The 21,197-nt window shown below is 56.2% G+C and overlaps 6 protein-coding genes across 6 annotated transcripts; 1 reads left to right on the plus strand and 5 right to left on the minus strand.

The window, feature by feature from the left end:
* Window positions 1-62: 62 nt before the first annotated feature.
* Window positions 63-5,023, minus strand: PUNSTDRAFT_113628 (WD40 repeat-like protein; the record flags this gene model as incomplete). The annotated part of the gene is made up of 10 exons (XM_007383736.1): window positions 63-187; window positions 244-361; window positions 426-517; window positions 566-3,704; window positions 3,764-3,895; window positions 3,951-4,037; window positions 4,091-4,381; window positions 4,444-4,555; window positions 4,621-4,740; window positions 4,803-5,023. The coding sequence occupies 10 exons, from the start codon at window positions 5,021-5,023 to the stop codon at window positions 63-65; spliced, it is 4,437 nt and encodes a 1,478-aa protein (XP_007383798.1).
* A 693-nt stretch (window positions 5,024-5,716) lies between these two features.
* On the plus strand, window positions 5,717-6,257 carry PUNSTDRAFT_134271 (uncharacterized protein; the record flags this gene model as incomplete). The annotated part of the gene is made up of 6 exons (XM_007383737.1): window positions 5,717-5,761; window positions 5,813-5,822; window positions 5,872-5,891; window positions 5,954-5,986; window positions 6,040-6,136; window positions 6,187-6,257. 6 exons carry the CDS (start codon window positions 5,717-5,719, stop codon window positions 6,255-6,257), a joined length of 276 nt encoding a protein of 91 aa, XP_007383799.1.
* Window positions 6,258-12,022: 5,765 nt separating this feature from the next.
* PUNSTDRAFT_134272 (uncharacterized protein) lies at window positions 12,023-12,612 on the minus strand (the record flags this gene model as incomplete). Its single annotated transcript, XM_007383738.1, has 4 exons — window positions 12,023-12,115; window positions 12,165-12,262; window positions 12,317-12,383; window positions 12,445-12,612. The coding sequence occupies 4 exons, from the start codon at window positions 12,610-12,612 to the stop codon at window positions 12,023-12,025; spliced, it is 426 nt and encodes a 141-aa protein (XP_007383800.1).
* A 671-nt stretch (window positions 12,613-13,283) lies between these two features.
* On the minus strand, window positions 13,284-15,790 carry PUNSTDRAFT_143707 (uncharacterized protein; the record flags this gene model as incomplete). The annotated part of the gene is made up of 10 exons (XM_007383739.1): window positions 13,284-13,405; window positions 13,491-13,768; window positions 13,940-14,300; window positions 14,371-14,517; window positions 14,613-14,620; window positions 14,685-14,773; window positions 14,883-14,980; window positions 15,033-15,099; window positions 15,160-15,358; window positions 15,432-15,790. The coding sequence occupies 10 exons, from the start codon at window positions 15,788-15,790 to the stop codon at window positions 13,284-13,286; spliced, it is 1,728 nt and encodes a 575-aa protein (XP_007383801.1).
* A 246-nt stretch (window positions 15,791-16,036) lies between these two features.
* Window positions 16,037-18,011, minus strand: PUNSTDRAFT_52499 (uncharacterized protein). The gene is made up of 8 exons (XM_007383740.1): window positions 17,843-18,011; window positions 17,716-17,782; window positions 17,551-17,648; window positions 17,409-17,497; window positions 17,345-17,352; window positions 17,114-17,288; window positions 16,566-17,048; window positions 16,037-16,500 (listed from the first exon to the last, which is right to left on the minus strand). Exons 4-7 carry the CDS (start codon window positions 17,429-17,431, stop codon window positions 16,799-16,801), a joined length of 456 nt encoding a protein of 151 aa, XP_007383802.1. The 5' UTR covers window positions 17,432-17,497; window positions 17,551-17,648; window positions 17,716-17,782; window positions 17,843-18,011; the 3' UTR covers window positions 16,037-16,500; window positions 16,566-16,798.
* A 795-nt stretch (window positions 18,012-18,806) lies between these two features.
* Window positions 18,807-21,140, minus strand: PUNSTDRAFT_120530 (uncharacterized protein). Its single transcript, XM_007383741.1, has 10 exons — window positions 21,033-21,140; window positions 20,760-20,958; window positions 20,622-20,688; window positions 20,472-20,569; window positions 20,329-20,417; window positions 20,264-20,271; window positions 20,029-20,200; window positions 19,704-19,942; window positions 19,377-19,613; window positions 18,807-19,286 (listed from the first exon to the last, which is right to left on the minus strand). The coding sequence occupies exons 1-10, from the start codon at window positions 21,068-21,070 to the stop codon at window positions 19,204-19,206; spliced, it is 1,230 nt and encodes a 409-aa protein (XP_007383803.1). The 5' UTR covers window positions 21,071-21,140; the 3' UTR covers window positions 18,807-19,203.
* Window positions 21,141-21,197: the final 57 nt, after the last annotated feature.

The raw sequence follows: 21,197 nt of genomic DNA on the forward strand, positions 1-21,197 counted from the left end.
TCGTCCACAGAATTTGTATTATGTCATTTATAGGGTCGATACAGAACGAGACATGTTGCACATTACAACCGCATAATCAGCTGCTTGACCCCTGACATCCACAAACCGATGTCGTCCGTAAGCGAGCCTTTGGTGAGAAGATCAACGTGAATGGCAAGGGCGGCGTCGCGGTCGTGAGCTGCCATAGCTGCAGTGGCCTCGTCAGCATCCATATAAGCAATAAGTGTCTCCGAACGACCATACCTTGGGTGAGGACTGAAAGCTGGGCAACGACCGGCTGAGATAGAGTCTCGCAGTTGAGGGCATCGAAGAGCGGGTTGATGCGGCGCTCCAAATCGTCTACGAACCGTTTCTGTTGAGGCTGAAAATGTACATTTCATTAGTCTAGCTGAATATAAGCATCAACTGATGTCCAATATACGTACGGGAGTTATCTGCTTTAGGTGGTTCAACTGTCCAGAAATGATGTCATAGATAGGTTTAGACGCGTCGGGGATATGCGACCTATCACCAGCGGCTGCGAAGGCGTCAATAGGCAGTCCTCGGCCGATGTCAAAGGACGTACGGTATTTCGGCGGCGGCGGACCTTGCTGAGACGGCGCGCGGTTGATGCTCGCCGACCTTGGTGGCGCCATGCTCGGGCCGCCCGGGGGCGGTGGTCCCACAGCAGATGGCGGGATACCCGCTCCGGGCCCTGGGGGCGGAGCAGCGCGAGCGGCACCAGGTGGAGGGCCGTATGGCCCCGTGGGCTGAGGAGGCGACATGGCGCGATCGTAGCCGCCAGGTCCTCTGGGCGGCGCTTGCATCTGCTGCACCGGCGGAGGCGTAGCCCGGTTGTAGGGCGCTCCGGTGTTTGGAGCGAATCCAGAAGGTGCTTGTCCAATTGGAGGAGCCACATGTCCGCGTTGAGGTGGTGGGGCGAATTGTCCTGGAGGCGGCTGCCTGGGCGAACCGGGGCCGGCATTCGGCGGTCCAACAGGGGGAACCGCTCCGCGATGAGGCGGGGGTGGCAAGTTTTGCGGCTGTCCTGGGGGTCCTGTAGTAGGTGGGCGGGAAGGCGGGTACGGTCCAGGACCTCCCTGAGGTGGAGGCGGGTGCGCCAAACCACGCTGGGGAGGTGGGCCAGGTGGCAGACGTCCACCTTGCGCGCTAGCGGTCCGCGGCGGTGGCGGCGGCAAGCTCGCCGGCGTCCCAGGACCGCCGAACGGTACGTTGGGAGTCTGCGGGCTAGAGTTGGGGAACGGCGATGTAATCGCAGCAGGCTTAGCGGCGGTCCCAACGGTGGGTGTCTGTCGGCGATCCAAGACCGGCGGCGCATCATTCCATCCTCCGGCCTGGCGTTTGGGAGGTGGTGGCAAGGAAGCAGTACCAGGACCGCCATTCATCGCTCGCGGCGGTGGAGGCAGGGAGACAGCAGGCTGAGGGGGTGCCTGCTGTTGCCATCCGGGACCGCTCGTGGTTGGACCACCACCATAGGGGTTGGGCGGCGCGTACGGTGTAGCACCAGTGGTCTGGTAAGGCGGTTGCGTGGTACTGGGAGGACGGGCTGGCGCATACGGACCGCTGGGCTGCTGTGTGATGGGAGGTGCATAGGGGCCACTAGGCTGTTGCGGCGCTGCAGCGGTGTATTGATCGTAAATGGAATGTGCGGCACTGGGCTGCTTAACTTGAGGAGCCTGTTGCTGCTGCAGGTGAACGGGGGCTTGCTGGTACCCATAACTGGATGTCGAAGCAGGTACAGCGGCAGGAGCGGGGGCTGGAGCTAGCTTGGACGGTCCTGCGACGGGAGCGCTTTGCCCAGCCGCGACCAGAAGCCTCTCCCTTTCGCCAGTGAAGTCGACGGCACTGCCAGAGTAGTCCGTTGGGGTCAACTTCAAGAACTCCACAGCCTCGCCCACCAATCCTTGCGCAACGAGCAGATCCGCGTATTCGAGGTAGCGGTCGTACAACGCTGACAGCTTGTACAACTTTGTGGACGCGTTTTGACCCGACGACGCTCCTTGCTGGAGATCGGAATCCGCGTACTTGATAGCGCTGCGGAAGACTGTCACCTTCTCCACGAATGTCTGCAACGCGTGCGCGTGCGCCGAGTATAGGCTTTGTTCCTCTCCTTCCTCCCGAGCCTTCTCTTCTTCGGCGAGCTCCTCCACCCAGATGTTCACCAGCCGTTCCAGCCGACCAGCTGCCAGATATGTCAACGTTGCATTTTTTCTCAGCTCCTTGGCCAACTCGGGCTGCCCGTCCTCGGTCGCCTTCACAAGGCGGCTCTGGAACTCCAACCGCTGGCCGAGCTGCTCCGCAAGACCCGCGAATTCCTCCTGGCTCGCGAATGTGCACAGCACGACGAAGATCTCCTGCCACTCCTGCAGATCCGCGTTTTGGACGATGTCCGCCAAATCATTCGTGACGATGCTGCCGAACAAGCGCAGGTACGGCAGCTGCGTGGTGCGCTTCTCAAAGTAGGCCTTCTGCGTCTTCGCCAGCAGCTCCGGGCCGCCCTTCACCGCGAGCAGGATCGCGTCCGCGAACCGCTCGACGCTCAAGCACAGCGTCACCGCGCTCTCGAAGTCGCCGAGCACGAGGGCCTTCGTAACCAATCGGTCGGTCTCACTCTCGTCCGCGGGGTAGATCCTGAAGGTATTATTCTTCAATCCTTCGCTAGCCGCGCTCGATGGTCGGCTACCGATAGTCGCCGCAACGCTCGAGTCAATCGGGTAGTTCGTGTGCGGAACCTGGGGGTGCAAGCTCGTGTCGTCCGCGCCGCGGGCCATGCCCATGCTGCTGAAGAAGTCGGCAGCGGCATCTGTCTGCGGCGTACCGATGTTTTCGTCGCCGAACAAGGAGGGCACAGTGGTCGTCGACTCCCCGTCTCCGGTCGTCGTGGCGCCCGTAGCGTCGCTCGCAACGCTGGCACTAACCTCGGATGGAGTCGCCTCCGCAGCTCCGTTCGCGTTGTCGGCAGCCTCGGCTTCGCCACCCTCCACGTCGCTCGTGACGTCTCCGCTCTTCTCGGGTTCCGCAAAACTCACGACAGGCTCCCGTGGCGCCTGGATGTGCGTTTCAGTCAGCTCTTGGTCGACAGGTGTGGCTGATGCGCGCTCGTCCGCCTGCTCCTTCAAATTCGTCACAGCCTGTGCGACGCGCTTAGCGATCTCCTCCTTCGAGAAGCCGAGTAGTGTCACGAGCTCATCCCTCGAATCCGCATGGAATAAGCTTAGCAGCGCCTTCCACGCTTCGCTCGCGCCAGCCGGGTCGTCGCCGGCGCGTTCCTTCGCGAGCTCGCTCAGCGCGTCGGACTTGACCGCCTCTGTCAGCTTCTTCGCGCGTTCCACGATGGCCTCCTCGGTGACGACTTTGCGCACGTGCACGACGCTGCTCTGCGCCTTGCCCTGAGCGCCGGGCAGGTTGCTCACGCTGACCAGCTTGCCGCCGTAGCCCCAGGTGGCGCCGACGGGCCGTTTGAGCCACTTGGGCGGCTGACTGAGCGAGAGCGTCGCCTGCGTAGTGCGCGTGTATTCTGGCGCGTCGAAGATGTCGGCTCCTGATTGGGACGCCGCCGCGGTGGGCGCCTGCGAGGGGGTATCCTGGTTGGTGCCCTGGACGTTATGGATGCCGATGGTGCCGTCGAAGAAGCCGGCGGCGAAAAGGTCAGGGTTGCGCGGGCACCACTGGACCTGGAACGCCCAGTTGTCGGCAGAAGGCACCTGGAGATCCCATGAGCAAATATCAGCGGCGACGACTGAAGAGCGGCAAGAAAACTCACCTCGCCGATGATCTCACTTGACTGAGGGTTCCAGCACAACACGCGATTGTCCTTCCCGCAAGACAGAAGTAGGTCCGCGTCCTGCTTGCACCAGGAGAGCGAAAGCACGCCCTTCTCATGACCCGTGAGGATCTATACAGGGGGGGCACGTTTTAGATTAGTACGTGGAACGACATTCCGTCCTCACCTTCTCTGGGGCGCGAGCGTTACGCAAGTCCCAAACCATGATCACGGGCGAGGTGTCGTCTTCAGAGGACGTAACGATCCTCGTGGCCTACAGTTGGTGTAGTCAGTATACCATCCAGCCACCAGCTGCATGTAACACACGTTATCCGGATGCCAGGCCACGTCACTCATTCCTCTCCTCCCGCCAGCGCCCATACCAATACCTCCGATAGATGCGCCTGCGAGCGTCCCGGCGCCACCACCATACGCAAGGGCAACAACCTCACGCTTTCCTCGCAGATCCCATACGACCGTGTAGCCGGTGCTGGAGGCGGTGGACAGGATGTGCGGGACCTGATGGTTCCACGCGAGAGACGTGATTTCATCCAACTTTTGAGATCGCGAGCCGGGAGAATAGGGCTTGGACGGATCGCGAAGATCCCAGATGAAGACCTGAGTAGCGATAGCTTGGTTAAGTGGCTGCAATCGCGCGCCGAGCGGAATGTGGGCGTTACCTCGCCGCCGACGGCGCCAGATGCGAGCAAGTTCGTTTGGATTGAGTTGAAGTCAAGGCCGCGTATGGGTCCACTGTGCGTGTCGTTACGGAGAATGAGCGACTCGGTTGGTCTGTGAAGGAATTCGGTTAGTATGATATCGAAGCGGATAGCCATCGCATCAACGAATCGACGCACTCCGCACTAGCGACAATCTTGTCCGCGTCCCATATCCCAAGCTCGCCGTTCTCCATCCCAGCAGCAATGACTCCCTTCGGTCTATTTCCATCTACATATCCCCATGCAATGCGGTTGAATCTAGCCCGCGCGTCGATCAGCTCCGTGTGCTCATTCATACGAACAAGACGCGGTCTCCTCACTTCGCATGAGTGCTAACCACGCCCTTCGGCCCAGGCCTTCCCTCGCCTCCGAGGTCGTATTCCGCCGCGTCGCTGAAGTCGGGCGCCCAGATTTCGAGCTGGCTCTCGTTGCTGAAGGACTCGTCGAGCGCGCCGGCGACGGAGCCCGTGGCCAGCAGGGGCGGCGCCGGCGCCGGCGACCACGCGAAGGTCGCAGTCCGCGAGATTTCTTTGAGTTTCATGCGAGGTCGTGAGCGGGGAGGATGGCGAGGTCGGGACAAATAACGAAGGGAAGTCTAGGGAAGATGGCGCTGGAACCGGGGAGTATGACACGTATATTGCCAAATACGGTAAGCGGTAGCATCCGCCGCCACAGTCGCCAGGTTTCCCGCCCTCTCTCTTCCCCAAAGCTCGTACTTTATTATCTCGCAGTGTGCCGACGTGCTATGTTTCTCTCTTCTCAATTGGCGTACTGCACCTGCCATGCTAATGTGGTGCAAGATCCATATTTACCATGGCAGTGCCTTGACATGCATACGCCAACGATCCTGAGGAGATACCGCCTACCGCCGCACCAAAGCCTGATGCAAGGGGTGATTCTACTCATATTCTACGACTGTTGGACATAGGTTCTGTACGTACGGAACCTTGGTGGATGATAGATATCAGATGCTCGGCGATCACGAGCCAGGCCCCTGAATAAGGCTGGGCGATTGCGTACGACGCAAAGTCAAAGAACAACCTAACTATACTCCGTTGCTCGGGTGACGAACATTCTTCTTCAATTAGAGAGAGGCAGGGAGAGAGACTTGTGCGTATCTTTGGTATCACTACGGAAGCTGACCGCGCTTTAGCGTGGCGCGGCGCCTAGCGACCAACATATAAGACATACGATATCGTACGCTTTGGCCCTCGCGTCTGGCGGTTGCGCCACCATGGCCGACGTGATTCCTGTTCTTCAGCGCGTGCAGTTCGCAAATGTAAGCGTTTGGCCTTGAAGAGTCAAAGCACTGCTAACATGTTTTCCCCAGTATTTTATCAGTAAGAATGTGCATGTGATGATGGTGACAACTAGCTGACGAACGCCAAGGCGCGTCGGTCCCGCTTCTGGTCTGTTGCTGCATCGCGTGTGGTGGCTGTTGGACGATACTGAGTAGACGTACACACTCCAGATATACGACTTCTGCCTCACGCTGGACGATGAGGTGCGTGGTCTTGTACGGTATGAGCCAAGCAACCATCAAGCCTAGTCGGTTAGGTCTCGTTGATATGGGGCTCTAAGCTCTCTTGGATCAAGATTCTTTACTTCATGAACAGATTGGCTCCATTTTCAGATGCGATACTTGGATTAGCTCGTGAGCGCTTCTGATGCTCGCCTCGTTCTCATGACTGACTAGATATGAAGGTCGGGTCTTGGCTCGCGATGAATGGGTGATTCCGCTCTTGAGCTTGTATGCCGAGCTCGCGCTCAAGTAGCCTTGGTCTCTCTCTCAGATGTGCCAACAAGGCGATGCCATCGTTAACTGTGGGTGTAGTGTTGTACACGGCACATCGTGATCTCAACGCGTTCGGGCGCAGCTCTCGTTCTCATCGGTTTAGCCGTGGCAGAAGGCTAGTTTATACACACTCCCCGCGGTCTCTGCCTAACTCGGGTGAATGCGTTTAGCTCTCCTAGTAGTCCGAACATGCGCAATATGGCGCAACAGCACACGTGTTGCGTACATCCTCTGGGCCTCGTTTGTCGTAAGTATTGATCATCTGCGTGACTGGACGCATAGTAATGTGTGGCTCAGGGGTTTTCCGGCGCTGCGGTGATCATTCTAGCTCGATACCAACTCCAAACGCGTTGTATGTCGACCCCCGCTCATCATGCTTCTGATCGAGGCTCACCCTTACATCGCAGTCATCACCATAAGCGCCACCATACCGGGCCTGAGAGGATGTCTGGAAGTGGCCGGACGAAACGAGATATGGAAGGCATTCCTACTTCTCACGATCTCGGAGACTGGTGCGTGATGGATAGACCCTCGATGTTTCTACAGCTACAGCAACCGATGGGTTCCAGTTATTCTGGCATTCACTGTGGCGCAATACTGCATCTCACGTACGTCACACAACGCGGATCAAGCTGATATCCATGCCGCATCTGACCATAGGGGCACATCCGCACCGCAGATGATGGTCAGCATACGCATAGTTCGCGTCTGTTCACAACCCTGTATCGCGACGGTCAGACCCCACATGACAACTTTAGTCCATTCATCTAACACATCCTCTAGGAATGATGTACTATTTGTATTTTTTATGTGAGAGCAGCGACGGACCCCAACGGATTCAACTAATCGTAGAATCTGCAGTGCCTAGCATCGCCAATATCGTGGTATTGGTCCGCGCGGTAATGTGTGTTCTCCTGTCCAAATCATCTTAACTATTGATATGCGCGATTTACAGGATCCGGAGCGAGCATCGTCTATGATACAGTGCGTGCAAAGCCTTTTATTCTCCGTCCTACGGTACTCATTGCATCGCAAACAGGATTTTGCATGCCCTGCATAGCATCCTGGTATCCCGGGTGATCTTGCGATTGAGAAAGACGGCGCAGCTTCCTGCACATGAGCCCTTGTCAATGCTGAGTATTCCTCCTGTGTATACTGTGTATAGACAGTACGAGTCCCAGCACGATCCTGAGTCACATTGGTGAATATATATTTCTACTAATCGAGGGATGTGCACTGAAACGTAAAGGACTCGTGGTCCTGAATCCGCGAAGGGTTCAAGATTCTGCAGCATCGCAGATCTGCTCCACCAAGCAGCGGATTATTGGCTGGCCTATGTTGACAATCTAGATTCGACGACATACACGTGTCAATCAGAGCGCCCGTACGATTGCTCATGATTAACCTCTGATTTAGTATCATCCTCATCCAGACCGGAGATCTCAACCCTATCCTGATCCTGATACTATGAATTTCTTCAGTAGGGTAACGAGAGTCGCGCATATGCTGTGAGTACTACTTCCATAAGGAAGGTACCACGCAAGGTGCTCTGTGCCGTTGATAATCGTATTCAGTCGCATTCAGGATCGATTGAGAACTCATGTATACAGCTTCGTTAAATGCGGAATATCGTTAATACTGCTCTGGCCGTTGATCACTGGATGTGAGAGTCGGTCGTGCATATATGCGCAGGGATCAATCACCGCTCCTAGTATACACCTGTTGCTCGAGCGACGATGTGTATATCGGAAATGGACGAGAAATTGACGAGTGCTGCCTGCGTATTCTGGGGGGCGTAATGGTCCCTGGGATATTTTCTAAGTTGCCTAACTTGTTGATACGTAAGCACTGCAACTGATATACCTCGCCAACAGAGCCCGGGAAAGTCCTCATCGATGATACAGTACGTATGCGAGTTCATTAATTCTAGGCACTTTACCTTAGTCATTGCGATGCACACAGGATAGTTCACACTCTGCATAGCATCCTGGTGTCCCGGGTCATACTGCATATCAGGAAATCAACGCGTGTCTCTGCACATGAACCATTGTCGATGCAGGACAGTCTTTTGACGCACGAGACACATCATGTTCGTTGGGACCCGGAATCGTGTTGGTGACGCACACTTCCGCCCATTACACGAAAATAGATATCTTGGTGCGCTAGCACTGCGTCCCATGTATGTATATTGTGCCTCGTGGACAAATCAATACCTCGCAGCTATCCATTGTTGTGTCAAGATACCCAGACGAAATCCCACGCCAAAATTTGGACCTGCTGATGTATTGCGCAACGCACTAGTAAAGCGCGACATCATGAAACGCGTCTACAACAATCCTACGTCGAGCGGACATCTTCTTTCGAGTTGATCACAGATGTTACAGTAATGTCTCGCTGAGGAATTCTCATAAGCCTTCCATATCCTCTATGCGCCCGTGGGTATCATATAGATCTTCTAGCAGTACAGCAAACCGACTACCAGCGACTCTGTCGCACAAAAAATGGTATCTATCGGCGTCATCTGTGAGCAGAATGTTGTTTAATCTCCGTAATGTCCGCGTCAGACGGCAATGTATGCATTTCGAAATCGATGCCGTGGTATTCGGCTGATAGGTGCGTCGTATTCAGCATCGGGGTACTAGTACTACATGCGCGGGGATGAAACTCACCACATGTGACGTTGATAACCTCTCGGTTATTGTTCGGCGCAGAGAGTACACGTGTGAATATATCCAGGCCTGCTCCCGTTGTATGGTCCATATTCATGTTCTGAAATCGTTGCTTGCGGGGATCGCGGATGTTGAGCATTAACCGGGACATGAGCATCGAAGACAGCGAATTCGCAGGTGCGCCACCTATTCCTCTGAGTGCGGGCGGGAAAGCAAGGAAGGCGGCGATTGTGAACGTGTAGCAGAGTGCCATGATGCTGCATGCGTTATAAAAGAGGTGATAAGGAGCTGCTTCCAGTGAAATGAGGACGGTTGAAGGCGTACCCGAAGTAGAGCGTTCCTTCAGGAATACCCAGGGGGTTAGTATTCCTCGTTGTGCGAGAGCCATAGAAACACACCATCGCGCATAAGAGTACCCCGCGCCAGGAACCTTCTTTGGGTCATGTATTTGCACAACATAAGCCCAAAGATTGCAACATCGAAAGCGAGTAATCCGGACCAGGTGATGGCCAGGCCTGAGCAACGAATGTCATGAACAAGTGTAAACACAGCTAGCCCGTAGACTGGTGTAGCTTACGCAGCGCCCTGACAAAATATCAGCATGTAACCAAAGTGCGTGATCGAGCTGTGTTCTTACTGCTGTCTTGTCAGCAACGATACACATCCCACAATATTATTGTGTATGGGCACATTGATTGTTGGGCTGTGATCACCCAAGACGGCCCACTGTGAGCGCAGCGTGATGAGAATGTCTATTTCATATATGAGTTCTATAGTCGCGACACACCAAAGCGATGCCAATGACGCCAAACCCGTATCCGAGCAGAGAAAATAGGATTCTGCGACTGCGATTATAAATCGCGTATGTTCGCATGATCTGCAAGACTGAGTCGATCAAGGTTACGCCTCGAGCCATAAGAGCGATATATTCAGGCTCACCGCCAACGACCAGTTGGATGAATATCGCCAATATTTGATGGTATGCGTGCACGGCATCGCATTGCCTCTGGTAGGCCAAATTATGTTTGATGCAGGCTCTCCGCATGTTCGTATGACGAAGTCTGGATGTCCTCGTACCTGACTGCTCCTCCAGAAGTCCTCCACAAGGAACATGATCTCCCCGAACGAACAATATCGGTTGAGAAAGTATAGCACTGAAGCCCAACCGATGTTCTTGCTCCAATACCGGTCTACCTCGTCCGCGAACGTTAAGGAGTAATCGTAGCATAGGATTGTGGTACCGATGGTCGCCACATAGCGTGTTAGATCCCTGCGCGAATAGGTTGGAGGTCAGCGAGCCGCAAACGGGATGTTAAAACACGCACCCTTGAAACTGGATCTCTGCCCCCAACTGAGTCGCCAGCGACATGAGCGAGGTACAGGAGAGGTTCGGGTTCTAGTTGCGAGGCTGAATTTCCGCCCTGTTTGCTTACCCTTAAGGCGGAGCACACCCGCAGCGCGCTCCTATGAACTTGGGCATCGGAGCGCAGGTGATCACGATTAACTTTCCACCAGGATGGTGGCCATGCACAGCTGAAGTTCCAAACAGAAGCCACATCGAGTCCACGGATGAGAATAGAATATGCCGTAATGAGATAGCGCTGTATCACGAGGTTCACAAATGCCAAAGGCCCGAATAGGCGCGTGTCCAAGCCTTCCACATGGCTACGTGTGCCAGGAGCGAGAGACTATGAAGATGAAGAGGTCATACATCTGTGGAATGGTCTGCGACGGCCGGACTCTAATGCGCGCGTGTGAGAGTTTGCAAGGGGAGAAATCTTGATAACTTGCAGAATTGAGTTGCGTCGTCAAGGTGACCGAGGGAGCATACACCTGCGTGATCGACACCAGCTTCGTCTTCGTCGAGGACTCCAAGGAGCAACATCGTCGGAACCACAATCCAGACCTTCCATGGCATTCACATGGCGATCAAATCATCCCAGTGTTATCTTGGGTTGATCTTGGGTCGCCAGGTCGTGACGCCACCATCGATCCTGCGTGCCTGCCAGTTGCGGCCACTGTACTGGTGTCGTTGCATTGCAACAGCTAAACTTGTTCTAGGGGTGATTCCGACCAATTTTTTGAGCAAACATATCATACAGATCTCGTAGATTGAGCTGATTCGCCGGCCTAGAGTGCGCTTCTCATCGGTCCAACACATCACCTATAGATTCGCGCTCAGCCTCGCTGCGGATGATTTGGCATGTGCCGTGCTCATGAACAGGCCCTCGAACATTCGTGCCATCGGTCATGCTTGATATCTGTTGCATTTCAACGTCGGAATCGTTGTATCGACGATCTGTTCGCAACATTGTCGCTGACTGAGATCGTCGCTTGTCGCAAGCTCTGATAAAGGACGTACCGAGAACGACACGTACGGCCCCGGCACTCTCATCATTTGACTGGGTGATTGTCATCATTCGAATATCCAAGGATGTTGATCCAGATGTCCCTCCGATTGCGGTGTCTGGATACCGATGAAGACGAGGATCACGTATGTTCAGCATCAGTCGGGACATAAGTGTCGTGGCCAGGAAGTTCGCTGGTGCGACGCCAACAGAACGTAACGCTGGAGGAGCGACAATGAATGACGCAATGGTGAAGATATATGTGATAGCCATTATCCTGAGGAGAAATAGATGATCAGTAGCCGAAGCAAGCGTCCAACATGTCGCTACCCACCCGAAATACATCGTCCCTAGTAGTTTTCCATGAGTCAGTCAACGCCGACGGTGACGCAGATATGTATGAGATCTTACCATCATGCATGAGAGTACCGCGGGCAAGGAACGACCTTTGGCGTACATACTTCCATAGCATTAGACCGAAAACGACGCTATCGAAGGCAAGCAATCCGGACCACGCAATCGCTAAGCCTGCAAGACAATGTCGTCATCGGATCGGTTTGAGGAAAATATGGGGTGGTGGGTCACCAAGCGACGAATGCAAGGAAGTTTGGAATGTCCGAAATGACTGGAGTGAGTCTTTGTGGGGAGAATTTGTGTATGGTACTCGCCTATAGATCTGTTCAAGTCTGAGTTGCGATAGTTCCCGACAGTGGCAACATCGAAGCAACTTACTGCTGTTTGTCGAGAGGGGAGAGGCAACCGCTCACGGGTTCAGGCCCCAGGTAGTCGTGGCTGTCACTTTGATCGCCGAGAACGGCCAACTACCTTCCGGTGAGCCTCTTCGTCTCACGGAATCATAACAATGCTCACCAAAGCAACGCCTACGGCCGCCAGACCGGTCACAACAAGGAATGCGAGAATTTTGAAACTGCGATTGTATACGGCATACGTGCGCAAGACCTGCGAAACTGCCGGAATGCAACCATGAGTTCCGGGTCTGCCTACAAGACGCACAGACGTACCTCCGATGACGAATTGAATGACGATTGCGAGGATCTGGTGGTATTTGTGCAACATGCGGCATTCCTCCTGGAGAACAAACATCATAGCCGTCAGCTTTCAACAGCGAGAAGCGTCCAATGGAACGCACTTGACTGCTTCGGCGGAAATCCTCCACGAGGAGCATGATTTCTCCAGCGGAAAGGTACCTATTCAAGAAGAACAGGATCGAGGCCCAGCTCGCACCCTTGGTCCAATACCGATCGAACTCTGTTGAGAACGTCAAGGTATAGTCGTAGAAGAGGATGGTAATGCCCATGGTCGTGGCATAGCGCGCAACGTCCCTGATTCGAATAGTAAGAATGCCAACGGTATCCCGCTAGTAGTTCGTGTTACTCACACCTGAAGTTGAACATCCGCTGCTGGCTGGGCCCACAACGCCATGCACTAAGGAGGTGGAGCTGGGGTGGACGTTCAGTCGAAAGTCATGCCGCTATCCCACTGCTCGATATATGCGGGAACAGCGTCGGACATTTCTCCAGTGGGATCTACGGCGATAGCAGCCAACCGATGATGAAACCGTTCGCTGTCCCAGACCTATGGCAGAAGGCACAGCCGATGCGTAGGTCCTAGTGAACCTGAGGGTATCTAGAGCTGTAGCGGGAAGATTGCCGTTCACATCTCGCCGAAACTGGCGCTCGTTTGCGAAAGGGCGAGATAGCTTGACCCAAAGACGGCACTCCGCGCATCGCCCCATCAGAAGCGCCAGCGACTATTCTTGCTCTGCCTCAGTCCAATCGTCGTGCGGGACATTTCTGTTCAGACTATTCGACCAACAAATCCAGAGAGACGAACAAGATACCAGCTCTATTCGCTCGGATACAACAAAGATGCTGCTACTGATACAAAAAAATGATTATCACCATGTATGCTATAGCGTTATAGATGCGTTACGTCTTCGTATACATCCCTTTTTGGCATCATCATCTCTCATGCCATGTCGACTCCGCGATCTTGCGAAGGATCCGACATCCGATCGTGATTCGTAGCCGCGTTCGTCGTCGTCGTCGTCGTCGCGCCCGTCCCAGGCTGCATCTCAACGCCCTCCTGAACTGCGAACGAGTTGATCATCAGCCGGGGTGGCACAGACAAAAAATATCCCTAGCTCGCGAAGGAAAAAAAAACACGGACGCTCACTCGGATAAGCCGGCGTCGCCTTCCCCGAGAGGTCCCTCGAAGCCGACGCCGACTGCGCTCGCGCGGAGCTCGCCGGCGTCCTACTCCCGCTGCTGCGGGACCAGCGAGAGAACGAGACCGTGCCCGGCGTCCTCGCTCCCCAGCCCCCGAAACTCCACCCCGACCTCGAGCTCGGGGCGGTCGAGTCGATCCCGCGCTCTTCGTCCTCGGACGGGCTCGCGTATCCGTAGCCGTACTCGCCGTAGCCGTAGTCCGGATCGCCTTGCGCCGACGGCGGGCTGATCTCTATCGCTCCCCCGGGAGTAAGCGATCGCCGCCGCAGAAAAAGAAAAAAAGAAGAAGAAGAAGAAGAAGAAGAAGGAAGAACGCTTTAGGGAAAGGAAAACAATGAAAGGGGGGGGATAAAAAAAAAGGTTATTGGACACTTGCCCAAGACGGTGCTGACGTACTGCCCCGCCGACGACACTCCGCCGCCGGTCGTGAACTCCCCGGTCCCGCTCCGGCGCGGCCGCGGTCCGAAATCGATGCGGGTGTCGGTGGCGCGCGTGCGCGAGGTGGTGGTGGCGCTCGCGAAGCGGACGACGCGCGGGTCGCGGACGTTGAGCATGAGGCGCGAGATGAGCGAGGCGGCGAGGACGTTGGTCGGCGCCGTGAAGAGACCGCGGAGGGAGGGCGCGAAGAGGACGAAGGAGAGGATGTTGGCGAGGGAGGAGAGGGCGAGGACGCTGATGCGGATGAGAAAGAGGAAGGGGTCAGGTGAAGGTGATGGAATGAGTTCAGAGGGGGGGGCGTACGCGAAGTATACGGCGCCTGTTGCGATTGCGGAACGGGTGAGCGATGCGACGAGGGTGCGAAGGAGAAGAGAGAGAGAGTGACTCACCGTCGCGCATGAGGACCGCGAATAGGTCGTGGCCCGGCATCCGCCGTCCACGCGAGACGGAGAGGGTATGTCCCAACGCTTTGGCGAGCGTGAACGCGAAGATCATCGTGTCGAACACCATCAGACCGGTCCAGGCGATGATCAGATCTATATTCACAGAAGCAGGAGTGGGAGCGCAGCGTGGGAGAGTCAGATAGTCGTGTTTCGGATTTCGTGGGGACGGATCTGAAGGCCAGACTCACGGAGGGCCCTGGAAGCGGCGAAGAACGCGGGATGAGAGCTATCCTCGACTGTGGGTGGGAGGAGAGACTCACTGGTGCCGGGTCAGGGTGGAGATGCAGCCGATGGCGACCCCGGGCGCGGTGAGCATGATGGTCTGGCTGCGGTCGCCGAGAACGGCCCACTGTCGCACGCAAAGATATCGACGGGTCAATATACGGATTGTTAAGGCGAAAGTGCGCAGTCGCGGGAAGCTCAGATGGGGGGACGGGATTGAGAGGAGAGGAACTTACGAGGCCGACGCTGATCACGACTGCGGCGACCGCGAGGATGAATCGGAGCACCCTGCGGTCACGGCCGTATAGCGCGTAGGTCCTGATGATCTGCAGGACTGCGATACGGTGATTCAGCCACGTTCGGAATTAAATGCGAAGGAGACTCACTGCCGACGATGATCTGCGTGATGACCGCGAAGAGCTGGTGATAGGTGTGCAACCTATCACATCGAGACTGGATAGCAGGCGTCCTCAGCATGATGCCGTGAAACGTGAAATACTCGGGTGCACAGACCTGATCCTGCGGGTGATAGAAGTTCTCGATCACGAGCGCGAGCTGGCCAAAGACGGAGAGGTATCGGTTGATGAAGAAAAACGCGGACGGCCATGTAAGCCTCCGTCTCCAGTATCGTTGTATCTCGGTCCCGATCGTCAAAAAGTAGTCGTAATAGAGGACGGCGAAGGCGACGGTGGAGACGTAACGATTCACTTCACTGGATAAGGACCGACAATATGGTTCGCGTCAGAAGATCGAACGGTGAGCCCGCGGTTGGTGCAAGGACGTACGCCTGTGTCTGCGCGCTGATCGCAGCTTGCGAGTACATCAATGGGTCGCGGATATCCCTTGTCCCTTGAATAGACCCAGTCCGTCGAGGAGCAGGTACGTCGAGGTCAAAGAGCGAGGCAAGCAAAGCAGACGCGACCGCGCGCGCAGGGTCTTGGCGGCCCTGTGTATGGTCTTGGATACCGGTGGAGAGAACAGCCCCTCGTCTCACCCTGGCGCCGAAACCCGCTGGTCGGAGGAGGTAAGCCAAGCTTTGTGTGTGTGCAGCTTGTGCACACTTGATCTCCGCGTGCCTTTGCTCGGTCCGCGGCACGACAGCTTTTCGCACGTTGGCGCCGGCGCGGCCAATCACAGGGCACATCCCATCAGCCGCCACGTGTGCTCGCATCAGATTCGCCGGTCACCATTACAAATCGCGCGCGGAACACACCACGGGCTCGGCGCGGATCTTGCGACCGATGCTTGCACCGGGGAGAGCTGGTCAAATACTCGTGTATAGATGATAGCTGAAGGAGAAGAGGCCAAGAACTTCCTGAAAATAACCCCTAGTCCGGTAGCTCACTCACTAGCCACTGCATACACATGGCAACAGAGTATGGTGGTATTGGTACAAACTAGGTTATAGCACGTAAGGTAAATACGGATTCTATGTAGATCCAAGAGAGTAACTCTATGGCTGAATGCCGCGGCCGCGGCCAAGTCGTGGCCTTTCAAGCTTCAATCTGTGCAAGTCAATCATCTACTCTCGATATGAACCCTCGCAGCTCCTCCGTGAGCTTGCTAATCGCAATGACCCAACATGGCCCGCTGCCCCCGGATCCACTCCCTCGCACTGAGCGCCGCTTCACGAGCACGCCAGCTCCGAGTCAAGCTGCCCCGAGGTGGATTCCCGGCGGCGTCGCACTCAGGCACCCAACACCCCAGCGGCCCGACCACAAACGCAAGAGCGCACATCAACAGCGGAGAGCGCGCTGTTGCTCGCTCGCGGTTTCCATATCGAATTAAAAAAAAGCAATCAGTTGTCTGATCGCCCGTCCACATGCTGCGCCTTCATCTCGATGACGTCCCCGACTGCGTCGGAGATTCCGTCAGCAACTTCATTCGCACTTAGGGTGGCACTCCAGTTACACACGCACCGCTCTTGCTTTGAAACCGCGGTCCGAACGTCCACCACCGACTGGAACTCCTCTCCGCCGACGTCGGCACGTCCGATGGAAGACCGCTCGTCCACTCCTCCTCCGCAGCTCGAGATGAATCGCGCGGCCCATACCCACGATCGAAGGCGGCATACCCGTAACCAGAGCGTCCGCGCGGGCTGGTCTCTGTGCCACACGCAAATAAAAATCGATGGTATCGTCATGGGCGGTTCCTAAATAGCCAAAAGAAAAGGAGCGACAAACGTACCGATCGTGGCGTCTCCGGCGGTACGCGAAAGCCGAAGGAGCTCCGGGGGCGAGGGCATCGCCACGCGAACGATGCGCGGGTCGCGGACGTTGATCATGAGGCGGGAGATGAGCGTCGCGGCGAGCACGTTCGTCGGGATCGTGAGCACACCCCGGAGAGCGGGCGAAGACAGCACGAAGGTGAGGATGTTCGCGAGCGAGGAGAGCGCGAGTACGCTGACGTATGTCCAATGACATGGATCAGAGAATCACGTCGCGATGGCGGAGCCGCAAGAACGTACGCGAAGTAGATTGCGCCGTCGCGAAGGAGCACGGTGAAGAGCGCGCCGGAGACGCGGGGGTGCAACGCGCCTGGAAGAAAAACTTGCTCCTTCGAACGGTAGACCGAGCGTGCGGCCGTGAGCGCGAAGATGATGCAATCGAACAGGAGTTGGCCGGACCATGCGATTGTGAGACCTACAAAACATCAAGATATAGAGAGGAGGGCTTCTCGAAAGGCAATATATCCTCACGATCGGCTCTGCGGGGGAAGTGTGAGCACGAAAGCAAATGTAGAGGTACGGTTTTATGCTCAACTGGCTTCGGGTGAGGATGTACATGCATCCCGGGTCAAGGCCCGGCGCGGTCAGCGTGATCGTCGGGCTATGATCGCCAAGGATAGCCCACTATGCGCTATTGAGACTTCTACAGATGTGACCGATCGGAGCGTGGTACTCACCAACGCAACGACAACGATTATGACAGCGCACGTTACTAAGAATATGAGGATTGCCCGGCTCCGACCATACAACGCGTAGGTACGCATAATTTGGAGGACTGTCGGAGCGGGTGGAATAGTTTCGTCAGATGACGCTACAAAGAGCATGACATCACGTATACTGACTGCCGGCAACGAGCTGAAGCACGACCGCAAATATCTGATGATATACATGCCAGACGTGGCATTTGTCCTGTCGCGGTCTCGTCGTCAGCAATGCGGCCAAACACGGCACATGACGAGTAGTACGGACTTGATTGGATGGGGCCCAGTACGTCTCTACGACAATAGGCAGAAATCCGAGTAAAGAGAGGTATCGATTGATGAAGAAGAACGCAGAGGGCCATGTGAGCCTCCGTCCCCAGTAGCGCGAGATTTCGGTCGGGAGCGCGAGAGCGTAGTCGAAGTATAGCAGCGCGAAGGACACGGTGTATATGTATCGATTGATGAAGCTACCGACAATGTGTTCAATCAGCGCCACGGAACCTGGGGTTCGCGAGTTGAAGGCGTATATGAACGTACGCATCGGTTTGAGCGTGGACGGCCACCTGCGAGAACATCGTCAAGATCAAGGCAAAGCTCCGAAGGGCGGAAGCTCCTCCGCCTGCGTCAGTGCAGGCGATGATAGTCGCAAACAAGCAGGGCGAGGGAAGGCGAGCATGGGACTGGTGCAAGTACCGTTTTGTATCATGGTGGTGGCCGTAAAGTTGCGGAGTATGGGAACGCCATTGCCGTATCTATAATATAACTTAGGCCGCGCGTCTACCACAGTGAGGAATACTGATCTCACGGTCAGGAAAGGCTAGCTCCACGGTCATATCCCAGATTCCATCTGATCCGGCTGCTGTGCGCGGTATCGCTGTATCCTCTTGGGGTGAGACAACAGAACCACCACCGTTACGCGTCACTACACTGCGACTCAATAGAAAGAGCGATCAAGAAACGCGCAGCTTTTGCCGGATGCGTGCCGGGCTGGTCGAGGCGGGGCAGAAAACACAGCCACCTCCCCCGCACCGGGATGGTGGGCGGCTGGGCGCGCGGGTGACAGCGCCCACGAACATGCGCCGACAGCGTATTGCGTTCACATCGAGCGGGGATCTGGAGGGAGACGGGCTGTTGAGATCTGATGTCAAGCGTATTAATGGATTGCATCCTAACTGCGGCGATTGGCAATCATTGCACAGCGACGTGACTGATACATGAAGGTCTTCCAACGTCGGGTACTAATGAACTCGATGACATATATACATCGGTGGACGCGCGAATACTATTGCGATCAGGTCGCGGAGTTCGGGGCTCCGTTACATACTAGATGATGGTACATATACAGTACATTATACTAGTCGCAGTTCGTCGTGCCAAGGCGGCCCGAAAGGGGTACAACGACGCCGTGACACGAAACCGTCTTCCAAAAGCGAAGTGGCAGGGCCTCCCCATCTTCCGATCCCAGCAGCCTCGCCTTACGCGTACGGCCGCTCTACGCTTCCACAGGAGCGCCGTGAATGGCGACGCGAAGCGACGATGGCAATCAAGCGCGTCGCGGAGAGGCGATTCGCGCTCCGCAACCTCCGCGGATCGCGAAACCGTTTCCTTTTTTTTCTTCTTTTCTTTTCTTCACGTATCCGTCTTACCCGCATGTGCTGACGCATCGGGCCCCGCCGGCGGACGACGACTCTGCATCTCCATCGCGTCCCCGCCTGTGCACACCGGAAGGCACCAATCAACTCGTCAGCCCGGGCACCCCCCACAGCGCAGGAAACGCAAATCCCAGATCGAATCGCTCTCACCTTTCGCGTGGGACCGGCTGCTCCCGCCGCGCCCGAACGTCCACCGCGAGCCGGCGCTGACGCTCGTGCCCGAGCCGCGGCCAGAGGTGGCCATCGACGACGTCGCCCACTCGATATCGTCCGTCCAGCCGTCCGCGTCGACCTCTTCCTGCTCCGCCTGGGACGGGTTCGCGTATCCGTACCCGTACTCGGCGTAGCCGTAGTCCGGGTCGCCCAACGCCGACGGCGGGCTGATCTCTGCAATCCCCATCGCATATCAAAGAACAGAAGAACGAAAAAAAAGAACGTCAGCGTCTCTCCCTCGTTGTGGGTGTTTTTCCGACGCACCGAGCACGGTGCTGACGTAGGGCTCGTTCGTGGGTCGTGGCCCGTGCCCGCCGAGGAGCGTGGGCCGCGTCTGGGAGGGCGTGGCGAAGCGGACGATGCGCGGGTCGCGGACGTTGATCATGAGGCGCGAGATAAGGGAGGCGGCGAGGACGTTGGTCGGGATCGTGAGCACGCCGCGAAGCGCGGGGGAGAGGAGGACGAAGGAGAGGATGTTCGCGAGCGAGGAGAGCGTGAGCACGCTGTGTGTGCGAGAAGGAAAAACGTTTCAATTCGTCAGCCCGGGACGTTCCCTAAAATCGAACGGTTTGGAACACGATATGCGCACGCGAAGTAGACGGCGCCGTCGCGGATGAGCACGGTGAAGAGCGCGTCCGAGTCGCGCGGGCGCGTGCCGGGAAGGAAGACCTTCAGCTTGGTGTGCTGGATCGAGCGCGCGGCGGTGAGCGCGAAGATGATGCAGTCGAACGCGAGCTGGCCAGACCACGCGATCGTAAGATCTGAAGAGGTCGAGGTTTAGACTCGTCGGTCGGAGGACATCGTCAGTATGCGAGGGATCTTACGAATAGCTCTGTCGACAAGGCGTGAGCATATGAAGAAAAGTGGGATAGTTCGGATATGGGCTCACTGGTTTCGGGTGAGTATGTACATGCATCCTAGGCTGAGACCCGGCGCGGTCAGCGTAATCGTTGGGCTGTGATCGCCGAGAATTGCCCACTGTGATACTACTTCAGGAAGGACGTTTAAAAGGGAGCAGAGAGTTATACACACCAAGGCGATGATGACCACTATCACAGCCCATGTCACCAAGAATATAAGGACAGCGCGACTCCGACCATACAGCGCGTACGTGCGCATTATTTGGAGTACTGTCGTGGCTTCATTGGTTCAAGCTGTTTCGTGATAGATACGTAGACGTACCGCCGACGATGATCTGGAGTACGACCGCGAATATCTGGTGATAAATGTGCCAGACATGGCACTTGTCCTACGCCAACGTGACTTGAGCTTCAATACCGCGGCAGCAAAGAGCAAGAAAAAAAACCACGATCGACAGACCTGATCAGACGGAGCCCAGTACGACTCGAACACGATAGGCACGAACCCCAGCAACGACAGGTATCGGTTCACTAAGAAGAACGCGGAGGGCCATGTCAGCCTCCGTCCCCAGTACCGCGCGATCTCGGTCCCGAGCGTGAGGGCGTAGTCGTAGTACAGCACCGCGAAGGACACGGTGTATATGTACCGCGTTATGAAGCTGTACAGAGAGTCCGGTCAACGCCATATAGTCACCGGGGATAACAATAGGGGGAACGCTGATAAGAGGCGTACACATCGGTCTGAGCATGGAGGACTGCCACCGGGAACATCAAGGCAGGCAGCGGGGAGGGGGGGCGGACCCCGTCGTCAGCGTCAGGGCGAGCGCGCTGGGAGTCGTCGAGGGAGCGCGGTCCGAAGGGGATCAAAGCCAGGGCATGAAATAAGGCCGAGCCCTCG

Source organism: Punctularia strigosozonata (genome assembly GCF_000264995.1).
Source record: "Punctularia strigosozonata HHB-11173 SS5 unplaced genomic scaffold PUNSTscaffold_6, whole genome shotgun sequence".
Taxonomy (NCBI): Eukaryota; Fungi; Basidiomycota; class Agaricomycetes; order Corticiales; family Punctulariaceae; genus Punctularia; species Punctularia strigosozonata.